Genomic DNA, 26,240 nt, shown 5'->3' with positions numbered 1-26,240 from the left:
CCATCCGGCTGCCCCTCTCCCTTTGCTGGAGTGATGTCTCCTCCTCTTACACTGAAAGGTGTAAGAACAATGTTAACTTCATGGTGGCCTCCATAAGGAGCCTGATTAAAGCTCTTCTGACACCTTGCTTTGTAGATCAGAGAGTACTCCTGCCAACATGATCCAGCCCCCTACCCTGACTTTACCAGGCCTCCCCAAAAAATGCTTTGGCCTGCCTGCTGTCTTTGATTTACAAATGGGGAAAATAAAGGTGCATAATGTTTTTGCTTAATATGTTTTTAGAATGTTTTATATTGTGTGAGGATTGTTTATTATGTGATTTTTAAAGTCAACTCTAAAAAGCAGAATAAGCTGAATATTAACAGGCATCACCATAAACTATGTGGTATGTGCAAAAATGCCTACACTGCACACTAGGATCAAATCCTATCTTCACCACTCAACCAAAGATTGCCATACTGGGTAATCATTTAATTTTACTGTGCCTTATTTGCAATGTATAAAATAGCACTGCCCTAAAAGACAATGGCCCTCATTACGACCCTGGCGGAAATCGAAAAACGATGGCGGAAATGCAATACCGCCATCGAATAGCGCTCGGTGCGATCATGACCCGTCACCGTAAAGTACGATGCCATTAGCGACACCGTAGTGAACGCCAACGCTAACTGCACCAAGTACGCGCACGCGCGCCATGCCAAACCGTAATTACCACCATGGCGCAACGGTACGCGAATTCTGACCCTAGCGGACATGTACCTAACGCCATCAAGCACGGCGGAAAGTACCATTCCGCCATGGTGAGAAGTACGGCATCGCGAACCAACCGTAAACGGCCCTACTGAGTGCCTGTACACCACTCCCTGGCCACATTGTACAACTCCTCGTAGGTGCAATGAAGTCACACAATGCAACCAGTGAAATGTACAAGTCATCCATACCTGCCAACGAACAAATGAATCTAGGGGCTCCAAGTGCCTTGTGAGTGGCCATCCATAATTGCCATGGCACCATTGCCGCACTGATGCAGCACAGGCATGTGAAGGGTCAAGTCCAGCAACATGAACAGAAAAATGACACAAACAAAAACAGGCCCCCCCATCGACTGACACCAGTGTAAGGCAATATCCAAAGCAGTATCCTGAGTGAGACTGCACCAGCCCTGTACTCCTGCCAGTAAACAAACCAACCATCAGCATAAGCATGTACCACACAAGTGGGCAGAGTGACTGAGCAGCCAGGCTCATCTCAAGAGGGGCCAATGGGAGCTGCAGGGCACAGATGGCACGAATACAGAAGCCATTCAAATGGATATGACCACAGTCTCCCTCCAAGAAACGCACGCAAACACAGGCACCTGTGACCAGCCATATTCTGATAATCACATCATTCCACCAATCCACCTGGCTGACCGGCATCTGTTACACAAATGCTAATCCCCCGCCCCTGAGCATGACATCATTAAAACAGTCATATCGGCAGCCCCTATCCCTGACCACACTGGGCTTCGTAGGCAAACGCGCCCAGTACAGTACCACGCAACTATACTCAGAAGCCGGAACCCAATGCAGATCTCCTCACAATACATCGCTCCACAAATAGGAATATGCTACATCACTTGCAAAGAAGAACGCTACACGGTTCATATCAGAATAGAAATTTAATGCACAACAAAATCACCAAGCCCATACAGCCATTAGGTCATGAACTCCAAAATAGATTTCATCATTGTGTGCTGCATCTGCAATAAATGACCAGCTTCTTCTTGTGTGACGCCCTGTTCCTTCATGGTACACAGGGGCTACATTCACGTTCAAAAAGGCAACATGGAAGCGCCTAGAACCGCAGGGCCGTCCCATTAGGTAGGCACTAGTCCAGCTGAAAGGCCGAAATGTTGCTCCTAGCCACTAGTACTGCGTAAGGGCATGTGGCCCATTGGCGATCGTCCCATAAGATCGTAATGGTGCTCCACTGATTAACACGAAGCAGCAGGTGTCGGGAGTAAAATCCATCTGCAGGAGTGGCATACAGATGGCAGTGGCAAAAGGGGAGGAGATACCTGTCACCCAAATGAAATGAAAAAGAATAGTATGGGCATCCGAACTTCATTTGAATTACTCACTTCAATGATCACACTAAATCCACAGCCATATGCATGCTAGCCCACTCCAAAGGATTATTTCCACCCAAAAACCACTTGCGAATCATAACTATATATATCGAGGTGAAAACACTATTACAAAGGAGTGTTTTTGTGCATGCGTCTGTTAAAACAGAATCCATCAGATGGGATTAGTAACGTGCATAGACACAAGTGTTTGAAGGCGCGTCGAGACAGGGAGGGTTCAACAAGGGCAGATAGACGATGGTCCCACTATGGCAGCTCTGCATCACATAGCGCAGGGGAAGTGGATAGATTCCAAGAAGCCCTGTACATGGCAAACTCTGTATTAAATCATCTGTCCATGCATCCATACATCATTCCCTCATCCCGGTATGAAAACGCCTGATTTCATACTCACATAACATGTGAAATTTCCATTGAGTCTGTGCGTTATGCAGTCTGCAAAATCCACTGTGCTCCAGCCCGTAATTCCAGTGTTGTGAAGTAACATGTATTTGGGAACGTCCGGCCTCATCGTCCACTACGCTATTGCGCATCCCATACTATTCATATCAATCATTGCATTCTCGCCATGGCCCCTGTCCCAAGGACATTGAACAATAGAACGTTATATTAGCAGTCAGACCTGTGGGCATCTCCTCGCCGCTAGCTGAAAACCGAAAGCGCCGTCCTTCGAATTCCTCATTTGCAACATCACGTCGAAAAGGCAACTGTGACCGCTTGAAATCACAAATTAATCCATCTAGTGCGGCTGTGTGTGAAAATGGCAACTGGCTTTACTCACAAATGGGACGCCCCGCCCGTCGGTGAACCTCGGTACAGTGTTGCATGAGGGTCCACCGTTACTCGAATACTACATTCCACTGACCCTTCACAAGTCTGTTCGCGACTGCAAAGATAGTATGTGAAACAATGGGACCATAGCAGAATGAACATATGAACCAATATTACACTGCCATCGGGAACAAATACATGATTGTAATAGCAAGATGCCATTCGTCGAATTGCAGCGTTGTGTGCGGGACGTGCTCGCCCAAAGGGGATTGCAGCTTGCACAGGTGGAATGAATCACCACAGGTGGAGGTTATACAGCCTGAAAACACATAAATTGCACACCCAACCCCCTCCCACAACCACACCCACTCCGAAATGCTACCGGCAGGACTAGCGATGTTGGCCCTGGGGGACCTGATAGCACTGCAAGTACTCCAACTTCAAGAAGAAGACGAACCACAACTACTACAACAACCGGCCGCACCGAGGAGACGCAGGAGGAGGAGGAGGGCAAGGCAGGGCCAGCAAGGGCCGCCAGCACAGCCACTACCACCACGCAGGCAGCCCGCAATCCCACGCCTCCGAGCACATCCGTTCAACCTCACTGATGAGCAGATCCACACCCTCTACCGTTTGGACCGGGACACCATAACCGCCATTGTGGACATGACACAGGCTGACCTTGTCAGCATGATAGATAGCCCAACCGCCATCCCACCCCTACTGAAGGTGGTGTCTGTACTCCACTTCCTGGCCACAGGCACCTACCAGCACACAGTCGGACAGTTGCATGGCATTTCACAGCCACTGTTCTCACGGACACTATTGCAAGTGCTCAATGCCCTCCTGAGGCACGCAGACGACTACATCTCTCTACCACGCTCGGAGCAGGAAATTACGAACGCAAAAGTGGGATTCCATGCACTTGGCGGCATACCGGGTTGCATTGGTGCCATCGACTGCACCCATGTGGAATTGGTCGTCCCACATGCCATGGAGGCCCAGTACCGCAACCGAAATCAATTTCATTCTCTGAACGTACAAATGGTGTGTGACTCCAACAGGATCATTACACATTGTTGTGCCCGATTTCCTGGATCAACCCATGATTCTATGGTCTTGAGGAACTCTACAATACCACGCTACATGGAGCGACACGCAGGGAACAGATCCTGGCTACTCGGTGAGTCTCATTTCATGCATGATAATGTGGGGTATGTGATGCGGCAATGACCTGGCAGGAAGGGGGGGGGGTGCGTACGTAGCAATGTCATTCCACAAACATCCTTTATTGTCCACATACAGGTGATGCCGGGTATCCACTGAAGAGATGGCTCCTTACACCACTCCGGAACCCACAGGACCAGCATGAGGAGGACTACAACCATGCCCACTCACGTACCCGTGTAGTCATAGAACAGGCATTCGGCCTACTGAAGACTCGTTTCCGCTGCCTCAGCAGGTCTGGCGGGGCACTCCTGTACCGCCATGAGAAGGTTGCAAAGATGGTCATGGCATGTGTCATGCTACACAACATGTGCGTACGTAGAAATGTGCCCATGCCCCCTGACGCAGAACTGCAAGCACCTGAAGATGGTCATGATGAGGGTGGGGATGTGGCAGCACCTCAAGGAGTCTGCGAGGCACAGGAGGGCCGTGACATTCGTCAGCATATCATAGATGCATGCTTCTAGCACTCACGCCTGGTGGCTGATACATGGACACGGGACTTGTGGCACTGTGTGTGTCTGGAACATGCACAATATGGACTGTACGCCTATAATGGCCTCGTACACAAAGATCAATGTCCACACATCTCATTGGATGATCGTGCATTGTTTATGGCATATGTGAAATCATGTTACACACCCCATCGACCCGCCACCCAAGTGAGCCCCACACACCCCCTCCACCCTCCTACCTCCCCCCCGAACACCAGTGTCCAAAGATGCTCATTGTCAGTGGGCAGTCGCTATTGCAAGCCCCCTCTCCGGGTATCAGGGGCACCCCTGCCTGTGGAGCGCAGGTTCCTCCCAGATCTACGTTGGGGGCTGCCCTGGACGGAACTTGCAACGGATGATGTCTCTGCCTGCTCACGTCCATGCATGTCCCTAAGGGTTTGTGAGAGCTCAGTGAGCACACGGCGCACAGCGGCAAGTTCAGCACATACGTCTTTGGACGTCGCATGCAGTTCCCCCCTCAGACTCTGGGTGCTTCTCTCCATTTGTACTCTCAGGCTCTCGGTGCTTCTCTCCATTTGTGCCCTTAGTGTCTCTGTACTTCTCTCCATTTCTGCCCTAAGTGTCTCAGTTGATGTTTCTATGGCTGCCTTAGTACCCCCACATTCATCAGCATGGTCCTTGAGGAGCGTGGCCAGTTGCTGCTGTTGCACGATCACCTGGTCGAGGGACTGTTGCCTCTGGTGTGCCATGGCCATTTGCGGTGGTGTCACAGAGGGGCTGGTCACCTCATGTTGCCTTGCCACAGGGCTTGTGGGGGATGGCCAGTCGTCGTCTTGTGGGTGCCCCTGCGTGGTATCCTCATGGTGTACGGGATGGAACAGACAGGGGGATTGAGACAGGTCATGGATGGATCTTACTTCGACATCCCCGTTTTCTGTGTCGGAGCATGCTGCCATTAATGCAGTGTCACCTATGGTGCTGCTGCCACCAGAAGCAGTGCCTTCTGTGGCATCCATTGGGGGGACCTGTGGTGGTGCTGTTGTGGGCATGCTGGCTGCTGGGGTGCCTGTTGAAGTTCCCTCCTGTGTGCTGCCACTTGATTTGTGCTGCTGCCGTGTCTTGATGCGTGCAGCTGAGGTGGAGGGTCTTTGTCCGTTGGTCTTGGCCCTCTTTGCAGGTGTGCTGGTAGGGGTGTCCTGGAGCTCGTCGTTTGAATCGGACCCTGTGGTGGAGTAAAGGAGGGCGAGCGTTATAAATGGGTCTGTGGAAATTGGAATGGCAATGTATCACATGCATTGGGGTGGTACCTGAGGGTGATTTGGGTTGGGGCCTTGGAGGTGGTTTCATTTTTGTGTGGATTGAGGATGCAGTTGTTTTGCAGCCTGCAGTTAGGGTGTGCCTGCTGCACGTGTAGAGGGTGTTTTTAGGATTTTTAATTATTTATGTATTTATTGTGACTTTTAAAGTGTGCTATCAGGCCTATGTATGTGGACGTTCTCCTGGACATGTGTTACTGTTGCACTATGTGGACACATGGTACTTCACATGATTGGACATTGTGGATTTGGCATTGTTTTATTTGGCCCACCTACCTGATTCTTCGGATGTCTGCACTCCTTTCTCCATCCCTCCGACTCCCTCTATACTCTCCATTCCAATGGTGGAGGCACAGATTTCTTCCCAGGGGGTCAACTTGATGGGTGATTCCGATCCTCCCCCGGTAGCTGTGGCAATGTTTCGGTTGGCAGAAAGTATGCTCCGGACGCGTATCCGCAAGTCGTCCCATCGCTTTCTGCATTGCTGTGGGTTGCGGGGTGCGGTCCCCACCGCACTTACCCGCTGTGCCACCAGGGCCCATATGGCCTTCTTGTTCGCAAGTGCCGTCCTGGTCATTTGCGTGGAGAAGACGACGCCAGCATTCTCCTGGAGGGTCTCTGTGAGCACGGTGAGTTCCTCACGGGAGAAGTGGACCTGCCGCTTGCGGTCGCACGCTTTCTTCGCTACTTTTCCCATTTTTCTTGGTTTCACTAGGGTGGATGACGGGTTGGGATGAGTCTCAGGGTAGTGTTTTTAATGGTTGTGTGGAAATTGTGTTTTTATAGGTGTACGGCGTGCTGTTTCCCGTTCCGGGACCATGTTTTTACTTCCGTTTCCGTATATTTACGGTCACCGTACTTTCCGATTGCCGCTCATTGCGGTGACCGCTAAGATGGGTGGCGGAATTGCACCTAGGGCGCCGTACGGCGGCGGTGTGGGCCGTTTTGGGGTCATTTCCGCCATCGCGGACTTTGCACTTCCGCCATGGCGTGGTGCTCGTGCCCGATGGGTCGGAATGAGCCGCACTTTGCTCCGTCGTGCAATGGCGGAAACGCTATTTACGCTATGGCGGTCAGGTCAGTCACTTTCCGCCAGGGTCGTAATGAGGGCCAATGACAATTTCCTGCATGGAGCAAATAAGCATGCTTTTTAGCTCATTTGAATATCTGTGAAGCGTTGCTGTGTGGCTCTGATCTGGAGGTGAATGTGTGGTGAATGCTACTAGGAGGTGCTGTAGAGTCTGTCTTACTGGCTAAATTGGCGTATTATACATTATAGTGTAGAACTGGCAAAGTCGGCAATCATGATTGTGCGAATTAATGATGTTTTCTTCTTTGGAACATGTTCACCATTGAAATAAATACTTGTTTAAATGTCTTGGCCACTTTGGGGATCTTTGTTGCAGTCGCTGTTGTTGTCAAGCTTCCAAGATGACAGAGGCACGCCGTATAAAACCACTCTACATTTTTTTTTATTTATTGTGATATTAGTTTAAAAAAGTAAACCTTAAACAAAGACAGTTACTAAAAGGTCAAATAGAATACAAATAAAATTATCTATAGTACTTTATCAGACTACAGCAATTAATTTTCAAGCGAATAGATTATAGAAAAATTGGGAAATCACATTAATAAAGTGCTAGTGCTATTGCAACATTCTACAAAGTTTCTTAATCTAGAGTAGATCATAAAAGCACATGCCTAAAAAATATATACCAATAACAAAAGTAAAAAACAAAGCACTGTACCAGCTAATAACAATAAGATTAATTCTCTGTAAAAAGGTTAATACTGCAATTGTTAATGGAATTTCTTTCCCACTAGATAAACGTAACCAAAAGTCGTGTTCCAGCAACCAATCCTCTGAGTTAACAAAAGTCCTGAATAATGTACTGCCTATATGGTGTAGTCTAGAACACTGAATCATCAGATGTTTTCAAATGTGGATAGTATTGGGTTGCCGACAGAAACAACATGTTTTTTCTCCAATGTAGGCAATTTGGAGCATAAGGCCAGAATTTCTCACGTTGGAATGAGGTTCATTCTAAACCTCTAAAAATGAGAACAACTAAACCACTTTACATTGCATGACCTATAGCCGACTGGAGTGTCAGTGAATTAAAAACTGATAAAAAAAATATACCTACGCTCTGTATTGGCTGAAACAAGGCTATTGGATCTTATATTTTCAATTAGTATGAAGCGAGGGTAGATTAGATTGTAACTGTCAATCTGATTGGCTCTTGCCGGGTCGTTTCCCGCCGCACAAACACGTACCTGCTGCCGATAAGCACTGCATCCTGTGAAGTTCCTTCCATTACTCTGACTGGCTGTCGGCTATGTGTAGTCCCTTCGCTTCATTCCATGGCGGCCATTTTCATTGTTTAAATTTTTTTTTTAAATATCTTTTTCATGGCCCCGATGGAAAGGGAGAAGGGACTACGTGTTGTCCCTTCTTTCTGATCCATGGCGGACATTTTAAAAAAAAATCTCGAGTTGCGAAACGGTTTTCACGGCGTTTGCCAACTCTTGAAAAAATACTGTTAGTACCCCAGTAAAACGTGCTGGAGTACTAATAGCAATATTACACGGGCGGGGGTGCATTCCGGGGACTGGTAATGCCCCAGGGCTTCATTAAGGCCCCCACTTAAGGGCGTTACCTTGCAAGGTAATGCCCCCACCCTGCCTGTGTAATATTGCTCAATTGAGAGTAAAATTGACAAAAAATAGATAACAAAGCATCAATAAACTCTTTTGTGGCAGAACGTCAAGGCAAGTGCACTTTCATGAAGATGAGATAATGAACGTGAACTCTTGTTTGCATTATTTTTGTCTGATTTGTTATGTCTACGTATTACTTTTAGGTACTTTAATTACAAGTTAATAAAACCAGCTATTGTTTATGCTTCAGCCATGTTATGTTTTGGCAGGATTGCAGTCCAATGGGAAGGAACAGGGATGGAGTGGCAGGGTCCGGGGTCAGGCCAACAAATGGGCTATTTACGAGGAGCAGGCCGGCATCCTGAATGTGTGAATACATCCTGAATTCCTGCAAATCTGATTGGCTTGGGCAGATACTCCAGGCACATCCCGCCATTTTGGCGAATTCATGTCATTGGGCCTCATTAGGACCCTGGCGGATTTCGCGGTGCTAAATGCACCGCGAAGCACGGCGGAAAGCCGTCGATAGCGCCATGGGGGTTGGCGGATTTACCGCCCCATTCCGACCTTGGCGGAGCGGTAAATCCCCAATCCCCATTCTGCCCTTCCCCATTCCCATTCTTGCCCCATAGGGTATAATGGGAGTGGGGAAGGAGTTAATTACGCCACCGTAAAATACGGTGGCGTAATTAACAACGAGGTCCCGTAGCGCCATGGTTTTCTCCGCCTGGTAAAACCAGGCGGAAAACGGCGCCATGGCGCTAAGGGAACTCGTAGTACGGCGGACGGGTCCGCCGCGATTAGCGCTGGCGGAAACCCACTCCGCCAGGGTCCTAATGAGGCCCATTGCCTGAGCCCCAACAAGAGATTTGTGAAGTTGGCACCCATGTCTGTAAGTGATACACACAGATATATAGTTTCAGACAGAGAAACGCACATATTGGTACTAGACACACTGATATACAGGTACACATAGCTATACACACCGACAAGCGTGTAGAAAGAGACACACACAGAAAGTGACACCCAGACATATTCACAGGCAAAATGACACCCCGAGACAGTGCCTGGGGTAAACAAACATACGGCAACACATAGATAATGATGGGGGAATTGACACACACATAGAAACACACTTACACAGATAACCACAGGCAGTGTCACACAGACATGCACTGGCAGTGACTTAAAGAAGCACAGTGAAGGAGAACGCAACACTGTCAACCTCAAACTGACATGCAAAGATGCAGACCGTGAAAGATACTGTACGTACAGAGAGATAAATAGACGCTGACACCCTGGCGGACACATAGTGACACACTGACAGACACATGGTGGCACAGAAAGACCCTCAGAGACAGTGAGAGATACAGGCAGTGACGCACAGAGACACGCTGACACACTGGGAAATATATAGGCATGGACACACGCAGACACATTTCTAGAGACACACGGACAGTCAAACGCACACCGTGAGTGGAATACAAATAAACAGAGGGAGACGTAGACAGTGTCACGCTGACAGACATATAGTGACAACATGAGAGACACATACTGGCACACTCCTTCAGAGACAGTGAGACATACAGGCAGTGACGCACACAGTGACATTGAGGGACACTCTTTCAGAGACAGTGAGAGGTGCAGGCAGTGACGCGCAGAGACACACTGACAGACACATAGTGACACACTGGAACACATATAGGCATTAACACACCCAGACACAGTGTTCGAGACAGAGGCATGAAATAAACCGAGGGAGACACAAACGTCACACTTGCGGACACACGGTGACACACGGACAGCCATACGCACACACTGCAGGAAGACACTGACAGCAGTACGGGAATGGACATTGACGGAGATAGAGAGTGACAGAGTAAGGAGAAAGGAGAAATATTAATGAGATTAGACCAAAGGAGCGTCTTTTCTTTGACTGACTCCTCCCACTGCTGCCTCTAGACATTCCCTCCTACCGGCACCGTCCCTCCCCCATCCCTTCACACCTAATTGGCCAGCAGCACACTTGGATGCCCTCTCACTGGCTAAACTCGAATGCTTTCTTCTGTGGTGTTCATTCATTGGCTCCCTGCACGCATAATCAGCCAGCGCTCCATCCATACCGAGCATCATAGACACAGGGACCAGAGAAGAGCAGCTGGGGGTGGGAGAAATATTCTGCCCCCCACCCCCCAGATATCAGATGGGCAGAGGGGTAGTTTAGGGGGTCCTGCCGGACAGGCACACCCTCGGGCAGTGGCGAGCCTCAGCGGATGCTTCTCAGCCTCGGACCCCTGAGAAGATGCATCCGAGAGGCGGTTGCTATGGCAACGGCAGGCTCGTGAGGACCAGAAGAGTGGAGTGAGGGAGAGAGGGGTTGTGCGAGCAGGTGAAGGAAGGGTGGAGAGGTTCAGAGCCGAGCAGGGAGGGGAACCGAGTCCGGGTGCTGAAACGCATATGATGGCGGAGCGGACCCCCGTTGCCGGTGGCATCTATGACACCTCTCCGCTGCTACAGTACTGCAACGGTAAGTTAACAGCTGCTCCCCCGATACATGTCAAGAGAGGCGCCACCCTCTGCATCCAAATAACAGTAAATTAAGTGTACCCCCATTTCTTCATTAGTCAACAATCGTAAAATGTAAATCAGGAAAGGCTCCCGCTTCCCGACGCTTACAAGTCTAAAGGCAAGATTGGCCGAAGTAAAACAGCTCAGTTGGCTGAGCACCTGCTGCAGGGATTCCACCCTAGCCCTTTATGCTTTGATGAAAGCCATTGCCAGTGGGTTCGCTGTGAGTGACACCTATTGTCTGAGTGGCACCAGCACCCCATGTTTCGGGGTGTGTGCCAGGTATATGCTTCGTGCCATGCAGAGAAGGCAGTGGCCCTTGGGGGCCAGCTGCGCCTGTGATCCATGCGAGACTCGCAATGCCTTGCTCCGGACACCCCCACCGTATTTCAAGATCAGTTGTTCCATTGTTTGGCCCGGCTTCTGCCCGCCCACCACTGTGTGCGTGCCAGGCACCGGACTGGCTTTGAAAGGTGACGAGACGGTTTATATGCTATTGGGTTTCACTCACACACCACTTCCAGCTCTCGTGCCGCTGCTGGATCTGCCAGGAAAGCGGGGTGGGTCTTTGTTAGTAGAGACTCAGGGGGGCAATGCAAGATGTGCAGAACATTATCACCCAGGCCCTGTGTGCAGGTGTGTTTCTATGGGCGGGGGCCCTTATAGCACTTACCCCTACCGCCCCCACCAGATTGTTTCTCTCTCTTCACTGCACTTGCACGATCTGTATGTTACAAGGCTTAGAAGGACCGTTGTCTTGCTGTATAAGCACCTTATAAATATCCAATAAATAAATAAATAAATAGGTGATTTGTGTGGAGGGCACCCAGAAGGGAGCCCGATGTCCCCAGTGCGAGGCTGGATGGACTGGGACTGTGCTGTGCAAACTGATTGGAGACATTGGAGAGTTCTAATGATTTCAGTGAGTATCAGTTAGGGGTGGTCAATAGTGTGTGTAACTTAATTGATAATAAAGATATGGTGGAAAATATGAATTCCACAACATTAAGGAGGCACAAAGGCGGTAGAGATACCAAGGAGCGTTCCAAGTACCACAGCCCAGATCAATTCCACAAGTGGGGGAACACTCTGGAGCAAATCACAGGGGGACCCTTAGAAGCAGATTACAGAGGATTGTATTTAGGAGAGTATCACAGTGGGACACCTAGGAGCAAATCACAATGGGTACAGAGATGGTCACCTAAAGCAAAACTACAGTGGGGGAACACATTGGAGCAATCACAGGGGGACCATTAGGAGCAGATTACAGTGGGTTGTATTTAAGAGAGTATTACAGTGGGACACCTAGGAGCAAATCACAATGGGGGAACAGATGGTCAGCTAGGAGCAACACTACAGTTGGGGAACACACTGGGCCAAATCCCAATGTGATTACACACTGATGCAAATCACAGTGAGAGCAATGACAGTAGGTTGTACTTAGTTGACTATCACAGTGGGGAACACCTAGGAGCAAATCACAATGGGGAAAAGGGGATCCTCTAGGAGCAAAACTACCATGGGGGGAAACACTGGACCAAATCCTAGTGGGGGAACACCATGAAGCAAAATTACACCAATGGAGCCCGTTGGAGCAAAATCACAATCCCGGAGCACCCAGGAGCACATCCTAGTGTGGAACATTAAAGGGCACATTGCAATGGGTTGCACTCACAGTAGATACATTTGACAGCATGGAAGAAGAGTGGGGGGATTCATTTAGGACGATGTCCCCTACCTGTCAAAGCAACGCCCTGTGTCTGTTCCTAGGAAGGGTAGCAGGTCAGGGTGTTGGCGACAAGGCAACACAGGTGCCAATCTTATCTGTTGCAATTTGTCATCTGTTCTGGAAATACTATGCTGAGAGGCCTAGAGTTGTGTGAACTTCTGGGTCACGTGGTCTCCGTCATGCTCAATAGGCGTCGTGCATCACAAAGGCGCTGGGTAAGGGGAGAGCGCCATGAGCTGGATAGAGGTTCCTGTGGGAGCACGGGACTTTTGCATGAAATAAAACAAGCACTGGCAATGCCAACAGTTTAGGCTTTTGTGTAGGCATTGGTAAGTCACTTGCCAGGCACTGCCAAAGTGTCATGAACTGGCCATTGTTGGTAGCAGTCTGAAAATGGTGTGAGTACCTGAACTTTTAGTAGCATTGCCTGGCAAATGCCAAATATCTATACACAAGCTAAAACTGTTGGCTTTGCCACTGCTTGTTTTTAACAGGACTTCAGTGAAGGACACGCATAGCACTTATAAATGGTGTGTCTGAAGTCAGACCTGGTTAACACATTTTTATTCCACCAGTTGTGTGTTTACAGCTCGACTTAAGTCATTAACTCACTCTCAGAAGACTGCTCTGAAAAAAATACTGGCAGGCACTTGAGCGCAACGTTTGATGGTAAGGCTTGATTAAAGGGAGCTCAGAGTTCCCACGAGGAAGTGTTTTGGGAGGGAGTGGCATGGGCTGGGTAGGAATGGTTATAGGGATTAGTATGGCCATGGTCAGTCAGTGGGAGGGCAAATAGCCAAACAACACCTTCAAGCTTTGTGTCCTTCCTCATATGCTATTTCTACCCATTTGTACACCAATGCAATAGTTTTGGATTACAGGTGGCGCTAGTGCCACCTAATAGACAAACAAATGAAAAGAACAATGTTGTAGATTACAGAGGAGGCAGGTCTTTAATCGTTACATGTGCGGTTGGAATGAGGTAAGTGGGGCAGTGAATAATTTTGGTGGTGTTTGCCAGGGCTCATCCCTGGCACTTATTTTTGAGCCCCGGTACTTATTGTCTCAGACTCACTTTAATTATGAAGTGGTGATAGTCAGTGCATCCATCAACCACAAAGAGGCGTTGAGAGCTACAGTGTAACCCCAAATATGTCGACACTGTGGGGAGCAGCTATTTATTTATTTATTTACTGGACATTTGCATGGCGCCTATACACAAGTGTTTCTTGATGTCAAAAGACAAAGGGGGGGGAGGACACAGAGGAGAAACAACATCAATAAAAGGTCCTACTAGGCCTTGTGACATTCAGACCATGCAAGTCCAGTGACAATAAGTGCAGGGGGAGGGGATAATGGGAGGAGGGAGGGGCGTAATGTTGGAAGGCTGGGGCCCCAGGGGCTGGACGAGTGCTGAGGGGAGCCTAGCAAGGCGAGTGGCAGGGGAAGCAGGTGTAAGAGTCAACTAGTGAGAGGATGGGGTGGACCAGATTCCAGCTAGTCAGGGAAGGGTGCCTGAGGGCGAGTGCTGGTTATGTGGTGCTGGGGTAGACTGGATGAGGAGGGCCTGGCCCCTGTAAGGCACATAAGGGACCAGGCACTAGTCACAGCAGCAGATGGACATTAGCAAGGGAGGGGGAGAGGGAAGGAGGAGAAGAAAAGGAAAGTCTTGAGAAGTTTCCAGAATTGAAGGAGATCCGGCTCAAGTTTGAGAAGGGCAAGAAGGCCGCTCCAGAGGGAGGCTCCTGCCAAAGAAAGAGATCTCCGTACATTCACTGCTTGCAGACACGTCTTATTTGCAGAGAGTTGGAGCTGGAGAACCGAAGGACTCTAGCAGGGAGGTATCTTGGGAGAAAAAGTTGGATGTAGCTGGGGCACAGGCCCCAGAAAAACCTTGTGGATGATGCAGTGTTTTGAATTTGATCCTTGCAGCCATCAGGAGCCAGTGGAGAGATTTCAGGGCTACAGAGATGCGGCCCCTAGGCTTGAGACCAACAATAAGCCTCGAAGCCCTATTCTGGATTAGTTGAAGAGGGTGAAGGGAGGAAAGAGGCAGATTGAGGAAGAGGCTGTTGCAGTAGTCAAGCCAGGAGAGAACCAGAGCTCTGAAGACATTGAGCTACCGGGGAAAGGTGAGGAAAGGGAGAATGCCTCTGAGGAGGTGGAGCAGAAATGTGGACTTGTTGGACTTGTTGGCAAGGTTTGTGATGTGAGGGGAGAAGGAGAGAGAGGAGTCGAAGATGAGCCCAAGGTTTTTTGCCTCACAAGAGGGTGAGCGCAGGGGGCCCAAGGAAGGTGGCCAGAGAGTGGGAGAGAAACAGGGAGCAGGTGTCCCAATGAGAAGGATCTCGCTCGTACTAGCATTAAGGCGGAGATCATTAGCAGAGCATGAGGCCTGAATAGCAGTCAGGCAGTCATGTATAAGAGAGGAAGGAGACGAGGTAGAGGAGGGAAACATAAAGGAGAGCTATGTGTCATCAGCATAACACGTGAAGTGAAAAGAGAAGGTGGTGATCAAGTGGGCAAGGTAGATATTGAAAAACCACGGCAATAGGATAGAACCCTGAGGGACGCCACAGGAAGAGAGTGAGGTGGCAGAGAGGGAAGGGCCCAGTTGCACATGGGAAGGTTGGTTAGAAATGAAGGAGGTCAGCCAGGCCAGAGCTCGGTCTGTGATGGCTAGGGTATCACAGAGACGATTTATGAGGATGGCATGATTGACAGTGTCAAAGACAGAGGAAAGATCGAGAAGGATCCGAATGGAGGGAGAGTTGGAGTCTGGTTTGAGAGCAGGTCTTTACGGGCATTCATGAGAGCAGTTTCCATGCCTCTGGATGCTCTGAAGCCAGACTGGTGGTTGTGGAAACAGCCAGCAGATTCGGTGTGGTGGGTCAGTTGGGGGATGAACAACTTCTCAAGGACTTTGCCCAGGAAAGGGGTGATGGAGATAGTTAGCTGGGCAGAAAGGGTCAGGAGACAGCTTTTTTAGGAGAGGGTGCACACACAAAGGAGTGCGTGTGGGGTTGTGGGAAAGAGCCAGTGGCAAAGGAATGATTACAGAAGTCAGCCATGGCAGGGTCGAGAGAGGAGATGTTGTTCTTGATAGTTCTAGAAGAGCAGGGGAGCACCTGGTTGGAGGAGACTTTCATAGAGCGGATCTCATCTGGTGCAATGAGAGAGAAGGAGGGGAGTATGGGGGAGGGCAGGACGGGGGCTGCGGGAGGCAAGAGCAGTGTTGGGGGGGGTGGCAGCAGTGGTTCCCATCCGCAGTGGCACAGGAGTTCTAGAACATTTCTGAGCCCTGGCACTTATTCTTGTATAAAATAAGCACTGAAGCTGAGGTAGACCTTGAAGATCCCTGTGCCATGTGGGCCTGCCTGGGCCAATGGGAATTGAGCAGAGGAAATGATGCAGGTAATGCTTGGGATAAAGGATGGGAGAGTGCTAACGCCAGTTTCCTAAATGTGGCTTCCAGTTGGGCCAGGAGAGAAGGATTTAGAAGTGCTCAGGTGTACCATCCAGGAGAGGGGGCAAAGAGTGGTATTCAGGAATGTTGACCATGACACGTACATAGTCGAGTGGATCAATACTGTTAATGTAGCTCAGTGAGTCAAGCACTCACTCAGACTAGCAGTCTGGGTTCATTGTACACGACAGAGGGTTGACTCTTGTTAGCGCCAATTCAGACCTCTCACGAGGTTTTTAAATTGCATCCCATTGAAACAGAACCTCCTAATAGCTACTAATAGAGTGCTTAGAAGCAGCAGGAATCCATCAAGTAGCGTAATATTAATCCACTATATAACTAATCGAGGGGCATGTAGGAAGCCCATTGTAGAGCTCCAGGAGCCACAGCTAAGAGAGGGTGCCAGCACAGACCCGGGGAGCGTCACAAGAGCCGGCACCAGGTGTAATGGTAGCACTCTGACACCCTCTGGGTTGAGCCAGCGCTGTACAAAACTTTATATATATATATATATCTAGGGAGTGTAGGCACGTGCACGTTTTGCCCAAGGCCGGGTGGCAGTCGCACTATGCAGAACTCTAAAAAGAAAAGGAGCCACATGGGTCGTTATGGAAAATGCTGGAAGAGAGAGCACTTTCCATCACGTGCCCACGCCCACTTCACCCTGGGCAGTCTTCAAGCAGCCCAGGGGGGTGTTGCTGCCAAAGGGCCAGTGCTGCCAGACTGCCATCATTGCAATGTCTTCTATTTCTGCCAGGCTTTCTATCCCTGTCATAATCTCCCAGGAGCCCATTCCCAGAGATGGCAGACCCCAAAGATCATCATATACTGAGGCTGGCACAGACACTCTGCATCCCTCTGCTAATCCCCTCATCCTAGGCATGCCAGGCTCTTTATCCATAAAACTATCCCCTTATCCTATATCTGGGCTCTGAAACCTGCGGCTCTCCAGATGTTTTGGACTTCGACTCCCACGATTCTTCACCATTGACTATGCTGGCTAGCACTGATAGAAGTCATGGTCCAAAACATCTGGAGAGCCACATGTTGCAGAACCCTATCCTAGGGGCACCAGGCTCTGTATCTATACGACAATACCCTTATCCTAGGGGGGATAGAGTCTCTATCCACAAGACAATTCCCTTATCCTAGGGAACCAAGCTCTGTTTCCATAAACCAAAACAAACTATCCTAGAGGTGACTGGATCTGTATCCATAAGACAATCCCCTTATCCTAGGGCAGGGGTCTACAACCTGAGGCTCTACAGATGTTTTGGACTACGACTGCCACGATTCTTCACCATTGACTATGCTGGCTAGCACTGATAGAAGTCATGGTCCAAAACATCTGGAGAGCCACATGTTGCAGAACCCTATCCTAGGGGCACCAGGCTCTGTATCTATACGACAATACCCTTATCCTAGGGGGGGTAGAGTCTCTATCCACAAGACAATTCCCTTATCCTAGGGAACCAAGCTCTGTTTCCATAAATCAAAACAAACTATCCTAGAGGTGACTGGATCTGTATCCATAAGACAATTCCCTTATCCTAGGGCAGGGGTCTACAACCTGAGGCTCTACAGATGTTTTGGCTACACATCCCATGATAACTCACCATTGACTATGCTGGCTAGGGCTGATGGGAGTTCTAGTCCATAACATGTGGACAGTCAAAGGCTTCAGACCCCTGCCCTAGGGGCACCAGGTTCTGTATACAAAAACAATCCCCTTATCCAAGGGTCGACATGATCTGTATCCATAAGACAATCCCCATATCCTAGGGGGACAGAATCTGTTTCCATAACAAAATCTCTGTATCCTATGAGCACCAGGCTCTGTATCCATAAGCCAATCCCCTTATCCTATGGGTGAAAGTCTCTGTATCCACAAACAAGCCCCCTTACCCTAGAGCATTGGGTTCTGCATCCCCATGACAATCCCATTACCCTAGGGTTGGCAGGCTTTGTGCCCAAGTGCAAATACTGTTATCCCATCGATTTCTAGATGTAACAGGCTTAATATACCAGTGTCAAAACCCATATGCCCAGGGTGACAGGACACATTTCTCTGTGCCAGTCTACGTGACCCCTCGATTAGTAGGGATTGCACGTTCTCTATACTTGTGCCAACCCCTATATCCTTGGGGATGACAGGTTCTGTATCTCGATGGAAACCCCCTTGTCCCATACATTAGTAGGTATGGTAAGTTCTGCATTCCTGTGCAAAAATTCTTAGCACTCTATTTCTGGTGGTGATAGCATTTGGATTCCTGCCCGGACTCCTGTGCCAATCCTGTATTTGGGTTGTTTGATCGAAGTGCAATTATTCGCGGCGGAATTGACTGTAGTCAATTTTGCCACAAATTGCTTTGCACTTCTGCCAAACTTACCCTAATTTCCCTTACAGCACCCCACTCCTAGCCCCACTCCCCTACTTACCTGCTTGATTGCCTGCGTTTCCACTGTGGTGTCAGATCTGTCCCTCTAACGTGAGTCAGATCCCACGCCGCAATGTCCCTTTTTCTTTTTTTCCTTTTTTTCTTTTTTTTTGTGGGTACCCCGCCTCCAATGTTCGGGAAGTGGGAGACACCCCCGTAAACCCCCAAGGCCAGAAATACTGAATATGTGGAGTGGGGGACACCCCCGCAAATCCCCACTGCACATGTTTGGTATTTTCTTTATAATCGATCGAATGGTACTGGCCGAATTCGGTCAATTGTACCATTCGATTGATTATATACGTACAAATTGGCTGAGACCCCAACCCTCTTACCACATCCATTTGTAGAGGCATCAGATTCTGTAGCCCTGTGCCAATCCTCTTACCACATCAATTACTAGAGGTGTTGGGCTCTATATCCCTGCGCCAATCCTCGCATTACATACATTAGTGGAGGTGGCAGGCCTGGTATCTCTGTACCAATCCACTTACACATCCATTAGTAGAGGTGGCAGGCAATATACCCCGGTGACAATCCTCTTATCATATCAATTACTAGAGGTGCCAGGCTCTATACCAATGTGCCAATCGTTTTATCACATCCATTAGTAGAGATGTCAGGCTCTGTATCCCTGTGCCATTTGTCTTATCACATCCATTAGTAAAGATGTCAGGCTCTATATCCCTGTGCCAACCCTCACATTACATCCATTAGTAGAGGTGGCAGGCTCTATACTCCTGTGCCAATCCTCTTATCTCATCAGTTACTAAAGGTGCCAGGCTCTATACCACTCTACCAATCCTTTTTATCACATGCATTGGTAGAGATGTCAGTCTCTGTACCCCTGCGCCAATAATGTTATCATACCCATTAGTAGAGGTGTCAGGCTCTGCATTCCTGTGCCAATCCTCTTATCACATCCATTGGTAGAGGTGTCAGTGTCTGTATGCCTTTGCCAATCCTCTTGTCATCTCCATTAGTAGCGGTTTCAGGCTCTGCATCCCTTTGCCAATCCTATCACATCCATTAGTTGAGGTGCCAGGGTTTGCATCCCTGTGCCAATCATCTTATCACAGCCATTAGTAGAGGAGTTAGGGTCTGAATCCATTGTCAATCCCTTTATCACATCCTCTAGTAGAGGTGTCAGGCACTATAACCATGTACCAATCCTCTTATCACATGCATTAGTAGAGGTGCCAGACTCGGCATCCCTTTGCCAATCCTCTTATCACATGTATTAGTAGAGGTGCCAGGCTATAAGTCACTGCACCAATCCTCTTATCACATCTTTTAGTGGAGGTTTCAGGCTCTGCATCCCTGTGCCAATCCTCCTATCACACCCATCACTAGAGGTGTCAGACTCTATATGCATGGCCAATCCTTTTATGACATCCTCTAGTAGAGGTGGCAGGCCCTGTATCTCTGAGCCAATTGTCTTATCACATCCATTAGTAGAGCTGTCAGACTCTGTATCCCCCTATCATTCTCCTTAACCCGTCCAGCCTTGGGTTGACACACTCTGCATCGTGTGCCCATCCCCCTAGTCCAGCACGTCATATGGAGTACATTACCTTTTTGTTGTTTATTTTTTACCACAAACAGGTATATGGTACGCTGGGGTAAGGTGTATAGTGGGGTGGTGAGCGGTGGAATGGGTGGATCGCGGGGACTCCACCACTGTTTGTGGTGAAAAAAAGAGTCAAAATCGGCCCCAAAAAATCAGAGGAAGTTGCCATTTGTCAAAAAAAACACAGCAATCATAGAACCCTTACAAGAGCGTGATAAATATTTTCAAGGGAAAATAACTTCTAGGATCCTTGTCTTACATGTTTTTTACCATCATTAGAAGCAATCGAAGAGATCTGGGGGTTATTCTGGCTATCCAGGTTTTGGCCAACTAAAATCACGCAAATACAAATTATTCTGTACAACAACTCTATCCAGCATTGTGAGCTAGTTTGTTTAGAAGTTTCTCATTATCTGAACCACATAACACTCTCTTAATATAGCGTTAATAACTGATCCGGCAGACCAGGTCGGGTTTTATCGGCACAGGGCCTGAGCTAAAGACCCGAGCAAAGCGAGGCCTGCCGGAGAGGGTCTTAAGGCTATAAGCACCATGGGCTTCCAATCCGAAAAACTCGGGGTGTTAAAAAAATGTGTATTTTCATTCAACAAACAGGACGAGTGGGGGCATCTCGTTCATTGAATTAAAATACGGTGGCAAGATGGCCACCATGGATGTGAAAGGCGGGGCTCCATACAGAGCCTCTCTTCCATTTCCATGGCGGCTATGGAGCAATAAAAGCAGCGCCGCGGCGGAGGGTGCGCTCGTGAAGAAAAGTGATAACTATGGTGGGGGAACCAAAAAATAAAGGAGAGGGGAGGGTGGGGTGAAGATGGCACGGCAGGGCCGTGAAGGCAGCCTCCAGGGTCCATGGAACATGGCTGAGATCAGCAGTTTCGGCCCGTGATCCAAGGAACGTGATTGGCTTCTCCCCCCACCCTGGGTGCTAATTGAGTATAATCTATTCACAGTAACTGCATATAATCGTGCCTGCTGTGAAAATATATTAGCTCTCGAGGGAGAGGCACCAACCAATTAGGTGACCAGGAATGTGGCTGCAATCTGACAGAATCTGCCTGTACTCCATCCAAGCTACCTCTTCTCCCATACCTGCTGAAGTTCTTATTCTCCGCTGGTGCCCCAGTGGCTCTAGCTGCATTTCAGCCTCGGCAGGCCTCCCGCTCGCCCCCGGAAGCACCCTCCAATGTCCAGCAAATGCCCCCAGTCCTGTATCTATTCCCCCGAACCTCAATCGCCTGCGCGGCTCACTGCTACGTCTCGGGAGGATAGCTTAGGGGCAACGTGCTCGCCTTGGAAGCAGGACGACACGGAGCAACGCAGGTTCGATCCTCCGGTCCGCACTTAGAATCGTATGGGTATTAAGCGCGCTATAAATAACATATCATATCGCATGGCTGCCCACTTCCTGGCAATCAAAGCAGTAAAGACATTGATACATATTACAATGATTCGTTGTTGGACATCTTGGTTTGTAGCTTCTTTAGAGAAATGATTGGGCATGTGTGATCAGCGCAGCTGTGATATCATTAACAGAGTATTAGCACCCCAGACGAAGGCTCTGGGATGCTAATCACCGCCCTATTCAGGGTGAACTTTGGTGGAAACATCCCTAAACCCTCTCCCAGGCCCTCGATTTAGGCTCAGGGTGGTGGCCCGTTACCTCTCCTGTTTGCCCCCAAATGAGGGGAGTCCTCGCTATAGTGATTTCTGCAACATCTTGCCTACACGTTCGACTTGAACAATATCCTAGGCCGCAGAAGAGCTGCAAGGATATCCACGAGAAAGGGAGGGGCAGCGTAACCTTTCATTCCCATTGCACGAGAGCTCAGATATCGAGAAATTTTACCAACAATATGTATTTTTGGCAGACCAAACGGTTTTCAATTGCTAAAAGGTGTAGATGACGTCAACTTTAATCGGTTGTCTCGGGCCTTGTAGGTTAATTTTACTCCATGATGTAATTGAGAAATCCAAGACTGTACTGGGGATAGTGTGAATGTCCCACAATGCCACGAGTCGAGTTCTCGCCACCATTTGAAACAGTAGGGCCATATCTCCCAAGATTCATAGCAAGGTGTCGAGTGTCTTACGCTTGATTTAGATTTAAAAATCATGTGTTACTAGATTTGAATAATTATCCAGCTTTATCTGTCACTGGTAAGAGAAAGGATATATTCTATGAAGGTGCAGTTCTCAAGCCTTTTTGCTTCGCCTTTATGCCATTACCAAAAATAAAGTGTAAAATGAAGCAACTGCAACCCCCCCCAGATGCTGTGGTAATATTAGGAGATTTGGAAGTCACCCTGATTTCTGTGAACCCAGAGTAAGCTACTAGTATCCACCACACCTGCTGTAAAAGTCTTGAAGTCATATGGAATGGGGAATACACTTCACCCGGCCCATTTTAACTATACTCTTAATGTAAGGTACCATATAGTTAAAGCAAGAATTCTGCTTGTGAAGTAGTGGTCGAGTGTAACTTAAGGTTTAATTTGCAGTAGAGATGGGGGAGTTAAAGAATTCAAGAGTAGAGCAGACCCGGAGCGATCGAGCTGGCTTGGGTTTAAGAGCCAAACACGAGCTCACAAAAGATGTATGCCTGGCCTCCTGATTCTACACCGACAAATACAACACTCACACCTTTCATTTTGCCTCTTCAACTGCCACATTAAAAATCCCAAATAACACCTGGCATCCTCCTCCCTGCGCCCACAAATCCAAACCTGAAGTCCTACCCCCCCCATAACAGAAAAACAGTAGGTGGCAGCTCCGTTTTGAAGTTAAGGCATAGTAAATTTAAATTGTTTGTCCATGATTACATACTTTCAGTAAGATGGGATGTGAGAACATTCTGCATTTTAAACATTTGAACATATATATTGTAATCTCTCTCTAATATAATGTGCGTTTATGTGTGCCGTTAAGGGGATCAATTATGCTGTTCCATAGAGATAATTTAAAACGCCAGAAATCACATTATAAACCAACATGAAAAATATATAAACCTTTCTTTAAGTAAAAAAGAGTGATTATAGCGTTATCTTTATTTTCAAAATCCTGGATGTAACTCTGCATATAGCAGAATGCTAAATATTGTCGCCATGAACAATTCCCTTGTTTTGCCACTGTACTCACACTACTTTATCACAGAACAAGAAAATGGTGTGAAAATGTCAACTACTTGCAGGCATTGTTTCACACAGATGTCGAGCTTTTTATTGTGCACAGCTTTTACCCGGTTTAAGCGCAAAGGGATCTATCCTCATTCTCTGAGAAGGCATCATTGGGTGTAACAGGCAGCGCCCACGTGCCCTGGATGGTGGGAGAGTGAGACGAAAAACGAAAGGACTATGTGTTAGGTGGAAAGCCTCGTGCCTAGGGAGGCATCCCCCGTGCCGAAGACCAGTGTGTCCTCCCTCCCACCATTCCGTTACAACTAGGTAGTAGGTGGAGTCCATGTTTCTGGCAGACTCCTTATGCAGTAAAGAAAAATGCCCCAGGCAAGCCTCTTGGCCACAAAAATGTGCAGTACATTGCATATTTCACTTTTACGTTAGGAGAAAAATAGGACTCAATGGTGATAGAGGAATGAGGAAGTTAAGGCACTCTTCAGTCTGTGGTGTGCGGCACACAAATAATTCATATTTGCAATAACTTTGGAGCAAACGCTGTAGTTTAATTATATATATATATATTGTGATACAGGACTTAAAATATGCAAGAAAAAGGAAAGACAAAGGGCCTCATTACAACTGAGGCGGAACGGGTTAACGGGCTCCGCTAAAGGAGGCGGCCCCGTTAAACCCATTCTGCCTCATTACAAGCTCCCCTCGCGGGACCCGGTAGGGAACGCCTGGTCAAACCAGGTGTCCTTATCGGGTCCTGCGAGGGGAAGAGGGAGCAAACAACGGGCCGCTATGGGGGCTCAAATGGGAATGGGGAAGGTCCGGGCCCGGGTTCCTGGAGGGAGGAATTACCGGGCCCTCTGAACTTGGAATGGCCCGGTAATTCCCCATTCCGGGGACCCGGACCCGATTTTGGCAGCAGCCATGCTGCCAATAGCAGCTTGGCTGCCGCCAAAGTCGTAATGGGCCCAATATGTCAGGGAAAGATAGGATTGCACTACAGGAACTACAAGATCTTCATAACTGCATCATCAAACCCTCTGACAAAGGAAGAAATATAGTTTTAATGAATCAAGCAGACTACATAGCAAGGCATATAAGCAACTAAATGATAAAAAGTGCTATGAAAGAATCGATGCAAATCCCATCAAAATATTGGAAAACAAGTTAAAACTGTTCCTTGACAAATGGGAAAAGGAGGGAATCTTGACGGAAGAAAATGACAAGTTCCTGCTGACTACAAACTCCACTACACCAACGATTTATTTCCTCCCAAAGGTTCACAAGAACATGCAGAAACCACCTGGGAGGCCAATTGTGTCCCTTATAAGTTCGGTCTTTGAGAATATGTCAAAATATATAGAAAAAGTCCTGTTTCCGTTTGTCAGTTCTCTTCCATCATATATTAGAGATACTACTGATTTCCTAATGCACATTAATGAGACACCATGAGAATCGCATTATATGATGGCGACTATGGATGTTGTAACTCTCTATACATTGATAGGTCACACATTTGGGAAATCGGCTTGTCAGCATTTTTTGAACACCAGGTCGCTGAACTATCTTAAACACACGCAAATGGTCTTACAAATGATAGATTTCTATTTGACGAATAATGATTTTCTTTTTAATGATGAGTTCTTCCATCAAATCCAGGGAACTACCATGGGCACTACATTTGCGCCATCATAAGCCAACCTTATGATGGGTGCCTGGGAGGAATGTGAAGTATGGTCAGTAATGCCCCTGTGGCTCAGAGCTTATTGCTTAATTGTTGTATTCATTGAGCGCGGGCATAACCTGGGAAGCAACAGAGCAAGTCATAGTGGGATGGACCTATGCTATGTTCATTGCAGGTGCGCTTTGCGTTTTAAGGTTCTCTTTTTAATTGCTGTTAGGTGAAGATGTTGACACTTTCCCTTTAAATGACCATTATTAGTCTTGTGGTAGTACCACCCAACAGAAATAACTCCAAACAGAATAAACGTTAGACAATGCACTAAGTGAAGGGTCAACAAACTTTTGATTCATGTGGCCCCTTCTCTTAGCCACATTTTGGAGTTCATCGTATTCTGTTGAGGACCCAAGTTATTACTGCATGTGGTAATGCTTTTGGGGGGAGGAAGTCTCCACCACATAAAAGTAGCCAGAAAAGAAGAATTTCTGAATGGAACTTGGAATTTCTCAGCATGATAAAACTTGTAGTCTGTCCAAATACCACATTGTTTAATCACTATCGCCAAACTCGTAATGACCTCTTTTTCTCTGGTGTTGTTGGCAATGTCTCCCCATGAAGCCTGCTAATAATGATGGGAAGGGAGGTGTCGACGTTCATAATTTACGTTATTGAAAAAAAAAAACATTGGCCAGGAGGCCCAGAAAAAACTGCAACCAATTAACAATATACCGGATAGATTTGTGTTGAGAAAAGTAACTGACTGCGTTGGTGGTGTCAAACTGCATTTGTTCTTTTTCTTTGTGCCTTTTCCACCAGTAACATCTGATCAAGACGTTGACCAATGGATTGTGCATTCAAAGAAGAGTTTGGATAAATCTCCAGCCTGATAAAAACATGCAGATATAACATATCAATGATATGATGTGTTATTTATAACGCACTTAATACACAGAGGTCTCTAAGCACGGACCCAGGGATCGAAACTATGCTGTTCTGTGTCATTTTGCTTCCAAGGTGAGCACATTGCCTCTGAGCTATCCTCCCGAGACAAGGATTTTTCAATTTTCATGGCAAGCTGTCTCAG

The 26,240-nt window shown here is 47.9% G+C and overlaps 1 protein-coding gene across 3 annotated transcripts in view; it reads left to right on the top strand.

Annotated features, from left to right (window-relative positions):
* Positions 1 to 10,686: 10,686 nt before the first annotated feature.
* EML2 (EMAP like 2) overlaps positions 10,687 to 26,240 on the top strand; it is a 511,359-nt gene continuing 495,805 nt past the window's right edge. For 2 of the 3 annotated variants that reach the window (XM_069644712.1, XM_069644711.1), the window contains exon 1: positions 10,884 to 11,085. In XM_069644712.1, coding sequence (XP_069500813.1) covers positions 11,016 to 11,085 — 70 coding nt within the window. In that variant the 5' untranslated portion in view covers positions 10,884 to 11,015. Of the gene's footprint in view, positions 11,086 to 26,240 lie in introns of all 3 variants that reach the window. The other variant, XM_069644710.1, reaches the window with a different exon arrangement.

The sequence above is a fragment of the Ambystoma mexicanum genome, chromosome 2p (genome assembly GCF_040938575.1).
Source record: "Ambystoma mexicanum isolate Mex_15411 chromosome 2p, UKY_AmexF1_1, whole genome shotgun sequence".
Taxonomy (NCBI): domain Eukaryota; kingdom Metazoa; phylum Chordata; class Amphibia; order Caudata; family Ambystomatidae; genus Ambystoma; species Ambystoma mexicanum.
Note: the sequence above shows the minus strand (reverse complement) of the source record. Positions and strands in the feature narration are given on the sequence as shown.